General features: G+C 43.3%; 2 protein-coding genes across 3 annotated transcripts; both read right to left on the minus strand.

Annotated features, from left to right (window-relative positions):
- Positions 1-745: 745 nt before the first annotated feature.
- Positions 746-3510, minus strand: LOC102932267 (fatty acid-binding protein, adipocyte-like). Its single transcript, XM_027818866.3, has 4 exons — positions 3306-3510; positions 2052-2224; positions 1625-1726; positions 746-984 (listed from the first exon to the last, which is right to left on the minus strand). The coding sequence occupies exons 1-4, from the start codon at positions 3376-3378 to the stop codon at positions 934-936; spliced, it is 399 nt and encodes a 132-aa protein (XP_027674667.1). The 5' UTR covers positions 3379-3510; the 3' UTR covers positions 746-933.
- Positions 3511-8106: 4596 nt separating this feature from the next.
- Positions 8107-10477, minus strand: LOC102932487 (myelin P2 protein-like). Of its 2 annotated transcripts, none has more exons than XM_043539424.1 (4): positions 10297-10477; positions 9792-10006; positions 8967-9068; positions 8107-8347 (listed from the first exon to the last, which is right to left on the minus strand). In XM_043539424.1, exons 1-4 carry the CDS (start codon positions 10367-10369, stop codon positions 8309-8311), a joined length of 429 nt encoding a protein of 142 aa, XP_043395359.1. In that variant the 5' UTR covers positions 10370-10477; the 3' UTR covers positions 8107-8308. The 2 variants fall into 2 exon arrangements, with proteins under 2 accessions (XP_043395359.1, XP_027674408.2); XM_027818607.3 differs by having other exon boundaries at positions 9834-10006; positions 10297-10461.
- Positions 10478-11548: the final 1071 nt, after the last annotated feature.

Below are 11548 nucleotides of genomic sequence, written 5' to 3' on the forward strand. Positions count from 1 at the left end.
CTCCAAAGCCCTCATGTAAAGGTAGAGAATCTCCAGTTTAAACTAAGCTGTCACAGCTGTGGTCAGCAGAGGCACTAAAGAGCTAGTCCTTTATCTAACAAGCTAAATTCCAAATCATTCTGGGATTGGATAAATTGGAGCCCAGTAGTGGAGAGAAGGTAGAAATCTAGTCTCTCCCTGCCCAAAATCAACAACCTGTTTTTTGTTGCAACACTGATCTCCCCTCAGAGGACTGGGAACATAGGACTTCCAAAAAAGGGCTGTTGCTTCTTCTTTGGAGAAAGTTTGAAGACTTCCTGGGTTAGAGCTCCAGTACTGAATACAACTTCAGGTTTCAGAAGGCGAGCTTATGTCCCCACACTCTGAATACATAATACTAGCTGTTAGTCTTTCAATCGAGGCAGAAATAAAAGATTTCAGTCTTTTAGAAGATGGCCCACAGAAGGGACATAATCTAGCTTCGCAGTAGATGCCCTATGAAGTGATTGACCCCATAGCAGACAAGGACTAACATGAAACTTGGAAGTTAACTCACCCCAGCCTCTCCTGTTGACAGACTAAGTCCTTTCAGCATTTAATTTTTACATAGAGTGGTATTACTATATCTGTTGCACCTCAAACTATAAACAGCGTGGTTTATTTTCTTGAAGTGCAGATTAGGATGCTCATTTTTGTGCACAGCCAATGTAGAGTTATATTAACAGCATTGTAATCTACAACACATTAACATTTATTCAGAGAGACATTAATTTCAGAATATTTTATTTAGCAACCGCATTAACATTTCTGATTACATTAGTGTTTTTAATTAGGATTCTGCACCCATTAGGCCTTTTCTTCAGGCAACAAAACTAAGAGGAGGAGAAGTGTAGTTTCCTGGACCTGAACTCATTCTCAGACCAAGTTAGACACACTCCTGGACATGGAGTTTACTCATGCTCTCTCATAGACTCTAGTGCAAGTGATATTGTTCATGGTGTATTCCTGTAAGAAAAAAGGGAGTTTATTGAAACTCATGAACTATCAGTGAGATTCAGACTGCTGTTGAAAAAAAAAAAAAAAGCCAATCTTTTCTCCCCACTCAGAACTATAGTAATATTACTTTACTAATTCCCTAGATACAGATCTGGGTTCTTTGCCTTTTTCTTCAATTTAAGCAGAAGAGGAAAGGACATTTTGTCCATTATTGCAATAAGACAATGGCGCTCATTGCTTCATCTCAGCCTTGACCATCCCAAAAAGTGGGTCATGTTTAGGTAGTTCTCATTTGCTTCCATTGGGTTTCATCTTACTCCACTTCCGTTGGAGCATAGGTACATTTTGACTATGCAATTCAAACAGGGTTTTTCTGGTTACAGCAGCAGTTTGGACAGTGCTGCCATGTGTGCAGCCAGCCATTCACCAGTTAATTCTTCCACACACAGGACTGAGCTTTGCTTCCCACCCCCAGCAGGTATAGATATTTGAGGCAGGTGGGGAATAGTTCCACACTAAATCATAGTCTAGGCAGTCAGAAGGAATGCAATTAAGTGGCTTTTTAGAAAGCCTTGGGTTTCTTTGGATCAGCCCTGATGCAATTCCATTAAGATCTAGTTAATGCCAGTAGTCAAATGATCTCACTCACCACAATCATCTTTCCATCCACTAGTTTTCTCTTTATTGTGGTTTCTTTACCATCCCACTTCTGCACCTGAGTTATTGAGCCTTCTTCCAAGGTGACAATGCTCTGCAAAGAGAGTAATTGACCAGAATCAGAATTAGGGGGACAGTCTGAAGTTTAGAACTGGAGAACTGAGATGTTTCCAACTCAGCTATTTGTGTTTGTTAATGCAAGAACACATGCTAGCAAAGTTGACTGCTCCCATTCTTGTTATCCAACAGTAGGCACTGATGGTTAAAAATGAGTTTAGGAGATTTAAAATGGTATTTAACCCAGAACCAAGTTTCACATTCTCTGAACGCTTTGTTTCAGTAGTGCGCTTTCTCCCTTCAGTTTGTTTCTCCTCAATGGAGTAGTGGGAATGAAGGATGAGTGCTGCTTTAGTACTCACCTTGGTTTTCCTGTCATCTGCTGTGGTTTCGTCAAACTCCTCCCCCAACTTGAAGGAGACCTCAGTATTTTTGAAAGTACTCTTGGTTTTGATGGTTATCACATCACCATCTGTGCTGATGGTCACAGTGGGTTTGGCCAGGCTGCCCAGTTTCCTGGTGGCTAAACCCACACCTGCAGAGGCACAAGACACTTATGTTCACTGTCAGGAAGCAAGACATTTCTTTAAAAAGTGTCTACCCTCTCTGTGTGGGCCATTCAAGACACATGTTGGGAGTTCAGGCTCAATGCCTCATCAGACTTGAATGTTTCTAGCCACCTGATAACCAGGCTACTTAAACTTCTTATTTATACAGCTGACAGGCCTGTAAAAAGTTACACACACACAAAATTAAATTGAAGTGGTAGCATAGTTCCATCAGCAGCTGACAAACCCTATCCCACGTGGAATCTAGAATGAGCTGGTGTAGGGAGGTCAGCTTGATGAGCTTTGCATTTTCAGTTTAAAGGTACACTCTGCTGCTAACATCCTCTCAGCAAGGCAGTAATCACAAGGTAGAGGACTTTAACCCAATCAGTGATCCCCAAAGCTATGCAGGTTTTAGATTTACCCTCCTTCAGGGTTCCAATTATAGCTCAGCTGTTACCCATTCACTGCTTCCCCTAAGCACTGCACTCTGGTGCTAGGAATAGTAAGTTATTGGTGATATTTCTAGCTCTGATACCAACATCCACATTTTGGTCTCTTACAACAGAGAATCTGAGACAACACCATTGATGTGCTCTGGATGTACACCAGCATAGATCAAAACAAGATTTAGCCTTCAGTTGTTTAGCTTACATTACTTTATAGTGGTAGATGCTAGGAGCCAGAGCCTGGCCTTCTATGTCCCAATTATCAAGACAGAAAGACTTTTTCTACACATGCTACTGAACAAGCAAATTACACCTACAATGTTATAGCAGCAGCTTCTTCTCTTTCAATCCTAATCCTAAAGATGCAAGGTCAGAATCCCATATAAAGGGATAGGAAGACACAGTAGGCATTTCTAGTTAACAGAAGCAACATTTCCTTTTTAAAAAAGGAATTTAAACTCTGATACATCCTCATTTTTTCCTAATTGAGTACTAGGGAACTACATAAGCAAGGGTCCTTAAGAACAATGAAAGAAATCCCAGGACAAGTAAGTGGCTAGTTATGCTTTCCCTGCTGAACAGTGAACATCCTCAAATATCACAATATCATTTTTCTCACCCAGTTCTTTCATATAGTCCTCAAATTTTTCACTGGAGACAAACTTCCAGATTCCCACAAACAGGTCACACATTCTGTAGGGCTTGTTAAGTAATACTCCACAGGGGAAAAGTCAGCAACTCTCAGTAAGAAGGAGCAAAAGAAAATGGAGAAACCACCTTAGATAGCTTCTTTAAAAGGACGACCTGAACATGTGATTCTCTGGGACTGACCAATGGGAACTGAAGTGTTTTTGGAGACTCCATTCCAGGAGCAGATTACATCAGAGGTTCCATTTCACTTCCATTTCTTTTAATGCAAAACCCCAATCAAAAGTGGTAGCAACACCTTAAAGCTGAATGAATTATGCGAACAGGATCCTGACATTTTGATACATCTTAAAGTCAAACATACCATGTTTCATAGCTTCAAAAAAAATTTCCCCAACAGAAGAACTTTTTACCTGCTTTCCTAAATGAGAGCAGCAGTAGTTTTAAAGGAACACCAAAATTAACAAAGAAGGCTACAGTTCACCAATAAACAGCAAAATGGGTGTTAGCGGGTCTTTCCTGTATCAACATAATAACAAAAGAAAATGGGTATTTGAAAACAAAACAGAATATTAATTTTAAAACTACATTGTGTCTGAGAATATTTTACCTACTACAGAGACAATTAATCCTAAGATTCTTATAAATGAAAGAAGTTAAACTAATATTTTCTCTGTTTATTGTTTGATTGCTTTGTTCATTGGACAACACTTTATGCATAGTCAGTTCCATTTGTTGTTTGTGTGCATCTCTCACAAAGCACCAGGGGAGAGCAAGACATTTAAAAAACTAAGGACATGAGGCTTTAAAAGTACAAACGTGGCTGGGTGACCTGGGAATACACTGTAGCTGTGACAATATTTAATTTACTGTCAAGTAGACGTTGTCCTTCCAACAGGTGACAAAGTCTACAGCAGGAGGCATATCAGAAAGGGCAGAGCAATGGGATCAGACAAACCCCTTGACTGCTTCAAATGGAGACTGAGGTCCGAGGGTGTCTAAAAAGAACACAGGTATTGATGTCTTTGGATTGGAGAAAGGGACCATAAAGATGCTGCTGCTCTTGCGGCCATATTCAGGGAGCTAGGGACTTTGGAGTTCTGCCCCCAAAAGGCCCTATGGAGGAGGCTGATAGTACTTGGGGCTGAATTATGGTGTTTACTTCTGAGACTTGGAGCAACATCAGTGGAAAAACTCCCATTGACTTCAATGGGGCCAGGATTTCATGTTTGGTGTCAGTGGGCTGCCTGTATTTCTGGCCCCGGTGGAGGGAGTTAGTGGGCATGAAGATTTTTGATGCTACTATATTTTAAAAACAGTTTTCATTTTTATGGGTGTCTTAGTGTAGGATAGATGGCTGTACCGGCAACATACACATAAGGAATGGAAGATGAGATGCTGCAAAAAGTAAAGGGAGTAAGCAGTGGGATTTGGCATACTTGCTAGATCTGTGCTTTCTTTCCTTTTTTCTAAATCTTTTTTCTTTTAAAATATATTCTATCACCAGTTTTGTGATCACTTTTCCAAGAAATGGACTGAACTTTTCAGTTGCAAATGGACAATTTTTCAAATCACATCTAGGTGTTGTATGTCTCATGGCCACTCCTCTACAGATTCACATGTGGGGAGATTCCTGCTGTGTCATCTCCTAGTAAAATCCAGCATCAGGGTGAGCTGAAATAATATACTATTGGTTGCTTTTGGTGTTGGAAGCACCTTTCCTGCCTTGGACAAAAGGCAGAAAAATCATAAGAGGAAAAGGTGAGGGAGGCCACTTGCTATCAAACAACTACTAGATGAGTGTGTATTTTTTTACAACAAAATAAAGCATTAATGTGTTAGGGTGGAAGTAGAATCCAAGTGGACGACTATAAATGGAACAAAGGAAACTGGAGAAACAGGGAACTGAAGCCTAGAGTTTGTGTTCTGCATTACCTCAGGAAATTTACTTCTGGCCACTCTTTTAAAAGACAGCTGAGAAAGTAAGTCATAGCCTACAAATTATCTGATCACCATAGTGGAAAGCTCTGCTGGTAAGGGAGGGATGAATACCAGAGGAACACCCCTGAACAAACTTCTTCTATGATCCAGATATTTTACATTTAGTTGAAGTGTGATAGCTAAGAATCTTACAGTCCCATGACCTTCTCAGGATATTGAGTAACTCAAGATGTAAGAACAAGAAAAAGAATCACAGCTGATTCAGATATAAATGCCAGTATTCAGAGAATGGGAGGTATAGAAGTACTCAGTGTACAGTTCATTTTCCACAGCATTTTGGAAACTACTTTTATTAGTTTGCTGCTCTAGTTCAGTTAGAGCTAAGCTGAGCTGCAAACTGTTGGAATTTTTACATAGAACCATAGAAAATTAGGGTTGGAAGAGACCTCAGAAGGTCATCTAGTCCAACCCTCTGCTCAAAGCAGGAACAACCCCAACTAACTCATCCTAGTCAGGGCTTTGTCAAGCTAGGCCTTAAAAACCTTTAAGGATGGAGATTCCACCACCTCCCTAGGTAACCCATTCCAGTGCTTCACCACCCTCCTAGTGAAATAGTTTTTCTTAATATCCAACTTAGACCTCCCCCACTGCAATTTGAGACCATTGCTCCTTGTTCTGTTATCTGCCACCACTGAGAACAGCCTAGCTCCATCCTCTTTGGAACCCCCCTTCAGGTAGTTGAAGGCTGCTATCAAATCCCCCTTCACTCTTCTCTTCTGCAGACTAAATAAGCCCAGTTCCCTCAGCCTCTCCTCATAAGTCATGTACCCCAGCCCCCTAGTCATTTTTGTTGCCCTGTGCTGGGCTCTCTCCAATTTTTCCACATCCCTTCTGTAGTGGGGGGCCCAAAACTGGACACAATACTCCAGATGTAGTCTCACCAGTGCCAAATAGAGGGGAATAATCACTTCCCTCAATCTGCTGGCAATGCTCCTAATAATGCAGCCCAATATACCATTAGCCTTCTTGGCAACAAGGGCACACTGCTGACTCATGTACAGCTTCTCGTCCACTGTAATCGCCAGGTCCTTTTCTGTGGACTGCTGCTTAGCCAGTCGGGTGCCAGCCTGTAGCAGCGCATGGGATTCCTCCATCCTAAGTGCAAGACTCTGCACTTGTCCTTGTTGAACCTCATCAGATTTCTTTTGGCTCAATCCTCCAATTTCTCTAAGTCCCTCTGGACCCTATCCCTACTCTCTAGCATATCTACCTCTCCCCCTAGCTTAGTGTCATCTACACGCTTGCTGAGGAGGGCAATCCATACCATCACCCAGATCATTAATGAACAAAACTGGCCCTAGGGCACGCTGCTTGATACCGGCTGCCAACTAGACATCGAGCTGTTGATCAGTACCCATTGAGCCCAATGATCTAGCCAGCTTTCTATCCACTGTATAGTCCATTCATCCAATCCATACTTCTTTAACTTGCTGGCAAGAATACTGTGGGAGACTATCAAAAGTTTTGCTAAAGTCAAGGTATCTCATATCCACTGCTTTCTCCATATCCACAGAGCCAGTTATCTCATTGTAGAAGGCAATCAGGTTGGTCAGGCATAACTTGCCCTTGTGAATCCATGTTAACTGTTCCTGATCACCTTCTTCTCCAAGTGCATCAAAATGTACTTGCTTATTGCAGCAGAGTTATACTTGCTTTCCAGTTAGTACCTTACATGGGTAACTGTGCTGCACTATTTGCATGATTACACTATTAAGCTTCCATGGCTAGATACTGTTTGGAGTAAAACAGGTGTCTGATCCCATAGCTCATGTACTATGGAACTCAATTTGGAGGGGCTTCCCCACTTGTAGGTTGAGAAATTGATCTATTTGATAACTGCCATCAGATAGCTCTTTGATAAAGATGGCAATTGCTGAGGAAGCAAGTGTTATTGCTTTAGCTAGAATAGAAGTGTCATTCTAGTAATGGGAGATAATATTGTAATCACAGGGTTTAAGGCTAGAGGAGCCACCAGATCATCTGGTCTGACCTCCGGTCTATCACAGACCACCACTCAGCACCTGCACACAGCCCAAAAACTGAATAGTTTGGTCCAATTTACAACCCTGTGGAGACTAGATTATGTGCCACAGGCAGAGAACAGGAAGGACAGAGGTACACCAATGCCCAAGCCCCCCACAACACCAGGGAAATGATTAAGTGAGATATATACCCAAATAATCCTGGCAAGTGACCTGCTCCCATACCTTGCTCTGCAGTGTAACCTTCTCCTGCTTCCCTCCCCCCACAGGTCAGCACCAATCTGATCAGGGGAACATTCCTTTCTAACCTCATATACTGTGATCAGCTAGACCCTGAGAATGGGAGCAAGAACCAGCCAGCCAAGCAGAGAGAATGCTCATCAGTGCTACTTCAGAGCCCTGGCCCTCCCCATCAAGCATCCCATCCCCAGTGTCCCCTGATGCTTCAGAGGAAGCAAATAAAAAAACAAAAAATCCTCTCCAGAATACACTGGGGATTTGTGTAGAGGGAAGGAAAGAAATATATATCTCTTGATCCCTGCAGGCAGCCGGCTGAAACTCTGCAGCATGAGTTTAGGAACAAAACAAACCGGAAGTGAGCCTAGGGCTGTTGATTCCCCATCCCCAATCACTAGCAATGACTGACAGGGTTACTGGGGGTTTTTTTGGTTTTTAAAAAACCCCCACACCCAAACAAACCTCTCTCTCTACCACTGCTTGATAACGGTGGTTTGTATTTCAGTGCTATTTTAGACTGGCAGAGAGTCAGCTAAGAGTAGACTATTCCACCATGTGTTCAGAAGCGACTTATTTAATAGCCACAGTCACCAATAGCTCAAATTAGTTACAGAACTGCTTTGAATGCATTCGTCTCTCAAGGTGAAGCAAGATGCTTGTGCAAGCAGACAGCAGTGTAGTGCAGCTAGTCCTCGATCAGAACTTGCTGCTGAGAATCTGTTCTGGTGTGGAGACGGGAATTCCTCATGCTCTCTCAGACTCTAGTGCAGGTGACATTGTTCATGGTGCATTCCTAGCAGGGGGAAAAAAATATATAAAATTGATTGAAACTTCTGAACTATCACACCAGAATTTTATGAGTCTAAGTAGGGCAAGGATGTTTGTCATTTCTCAGAGTCAAGAGTGTTTATTTAGTGCCCATCACTAGGATATTCATGTTCGCAGAAAAAGAAACCAGACATTTCTTGCCTCCAAGAACTCTTTAGTGCTAGTGGATCACTAAATATACTCTACTTCTCTGCCTAGTGCACTTGAACAGCAGGCCTTATCTTCCCCTAGCTTCCTGTTCATCACGTAGCAGCTAGTATAGTGATACAGCCCATAGGTGCTGGAACTAGGGGTGCTGCTGCATCCCCTGGCTTTAAGTGGTTTCCATTATATACCGGGTTACAGTTTGGTTCAATGCATCTCGGCACCTGCACTATAGAAGTTGTTCCAGCACCCTGATACAGACCTTATTTTTGGTCTCTTTTGGGCTTCCCCACCAATTTTATTTCAAGTGAAGCTTCCCTAAGCTGTATATTCCTCCCTTGTTCACCATCATAAGTCACAGCAGCATTTAGTTTGTACTTTTCTATTTCAAAAGAATTTAGTGCTCAGATGAGCGTTAAAAAAAAGAAGATTGAACTCACCACAACCATCTTCCCATCCACCAGCGCTTTCTTGATTGTGGTCTGTTTGCCATCCCACTTCTGCACCTGAGTCAGGGAGCCATTGTCCACGGTTACAGTGCTCTGCCAAAAGAAGAGAAGTAAATGGACCCTGGGATATTCTGATGGGACACTTTCAGTCTCTCCTGTTGCAGCTATCTACTTCAAATAAATTAATTGGGCCACCACTCTGTTGTCCGAGTACTTACGGCACTCACCTGAGAGGTGGGAGATGCCTGTACAAATTCCTTCTTCTCAAGCCAGGTGAACGTGGGGGATTTAAACTGAAGTCTCCCACATCCCTAACCACTGGGCTAAGGAAGGCTGCCACCACCACCTCCACCCCCTGCAAACCATTCTGGCTGGGTTCCAGCTGTGGGCTGCAAGCAGGAGATAGGCACCCAATTCTGTGAGAGGGAGGGACCTTACACCACACCCCTCTCATTGTCATCTCCCATTGGCTAGCTTAGGCAGTTCACTGCCTAGCATGCCAGTTTCTGTGGATCCAGGTCTAATGTCTGCGGATCATTCTGCAGGTGCCCGTCTCTGCTCATGCATTGTATAATAAGCCTAGGTACCTAACTCAGGCTTTGTGAATCCCAGGGATTTTCTGGTTGCCTAGACATTAGACCTGGATCCGCAAAGAGACTTCGATGTTGCAATGCCTTAGACCTTAGAAGAGAGGTGGGATTTAGTTTGTGGGTACGTGATTGCCCTAGAGTCAGCCAGAAGAGCCAGCCATGGAGACTGGGAAGGAAGAAAGTCACATCAAGACAAAAATAATCATAAGCAAGAAAGGGCACAAACCCAGGTGTCCTTTGCAGGACATCCTGAAGGATTAGCCCTCACCATGGTTTTCCTGTCATCTACTGTGGTTTCTTCAAACTCTTCTCCCAGCTTGAAGGAGATCTTTGTGTTTTTAAAGGTGCTCTCTGTCTTGATGGTTATTATATCCCCATTGATGCTGATGATCACACTGGGCTTGTCCAGGCTGCCAAGTTTCCTAGTAGTAAAACCCACCCCTTGAAAAAGAAAAGCAAAAGTTAACCACTTGGATTTTACATGCACATCCAGAAGGGACACACAGCTCACTGGAACTTGCTGAACAGGTCTGTGGATGTATGAGAAGTCATCTCACTAACACTTGAGTGGGCTCTAGCTGGAGTACAAAGGAGGACACTGAGATTAGCAGAAATATAGAAAGGGGGGAAAAATCTATGAGGTAAAAAACTGTTATTTTTATGGTCACTTTTGAAATTGACACAGCCACTAGATTAAAGTGTGCTTATACATGCTAGGTCACATGCCTTACCCAGTTCTTTCATATAGCTGTCAAAGTTTTCACTAGAAATGAGTTTCCAGGCTCCTAAAAATACCTCACACATGATATAGACAATGGTTGACTAAGCAAAGAAGAAATTACTCTCACTAGAAGACCTGAAGCTATTATGAGCTACATAAGCTCAATGACTTCCTTTTAAAGGTGCCCTGAACATGTGATACTCAGCGACATCCAATCAGGAGAGGCAATGCAAAGACACCAATCATTTCCTTTTTCTTTCTTTTAGCATAAACCTAAAATCCTTACAGCTGGCAGAGTACACAAGGAAAGTTGTTAAGTAAAGGATGGTAGTCTCAAAGGTAGCTTCTAAGCCCTGGTCTACACTAGGACTTTAAGTCGAATTTAGCAGTGTTAAATCGATGTAAACCTGCACCCGTCCACACGATGAAGCCCTTTATTTTTACTTAAAGGGCTCTTAAAATCGATTTCCTTACTCCACCCCGACAAGTGGATTAGCGCTTAAATCGGCCTTGCTGGGTCGAATTTGGGTACTGTGGACACAATTCGACGGTATTGGCCTCCGGGAGCTATCCCAGAGTGCTCCATTGTGACCGCTCTGGACAGCACTCTCAACTCAGATGCACTGGCCAGGTAGACAGGAAGAGAACCGCGAACTTTTGAATCTCATTTCCTGTTTGGCCAGCGTGGCAAGCTGCAGGTGACCATGCAGAGCTCATCAGCAGAGGTGACCATGATGGAGTCCCAGAATCACAAAAGAGCTCCAGCATGGACTGAACGGGAGGTACGGGATCTGATCGCTGTATGGGGAGAGGAATCCGTGCTATCAGAACTCCGTTCCAGTTTTCGAAATGCCAAAACCTTTGTCAAAATCTCCCAGGGCATGAAGGACAGAGGCCATAACAGGGACCCGAAGCAGTGCCGCGTGAAACTTAAGGAGCTGAGGCAAGCCTACCAGAAAACCAGAGAGGCAAACGGCCGCTCCGGGTCAGAGCCCCAAACATGCCGCTTCTATGATGAGCTGCATGCCATTTTAGGGGTTCAGCCACCACTACCCCAGCCGTGTTGTTTGACTCCTTCAATGGAGATGGAGGCAACATGGAAGCAGGTTTTGGGGACGAAGAAGATGATGATGATGATGAGGTTGTAGATAGCTCACAGCAAGCAAGCGGAGAAACCGGTTTTCCCGACAGCCAGGAACTGTTTCTCACCCTGGACCTGGAGCCAGTACCCCCCGAACCCACCCAAGGCTGCCTCCTGGACC

This window comes from Chelonia mydas, chromosome 2 (genome assembly GCF_015237465.2).
Source record: "Chelonia mydas isolate rCheMyd1 chromosome 2, rCheMyd1.pri.v2, whole genome shotgun sequence".
NCBI classification, from domain to species: Eukaryota; Metazoa; Chordata; order Testudines; family Cheloniidae; genus Chelonia; species Chelonia mydas.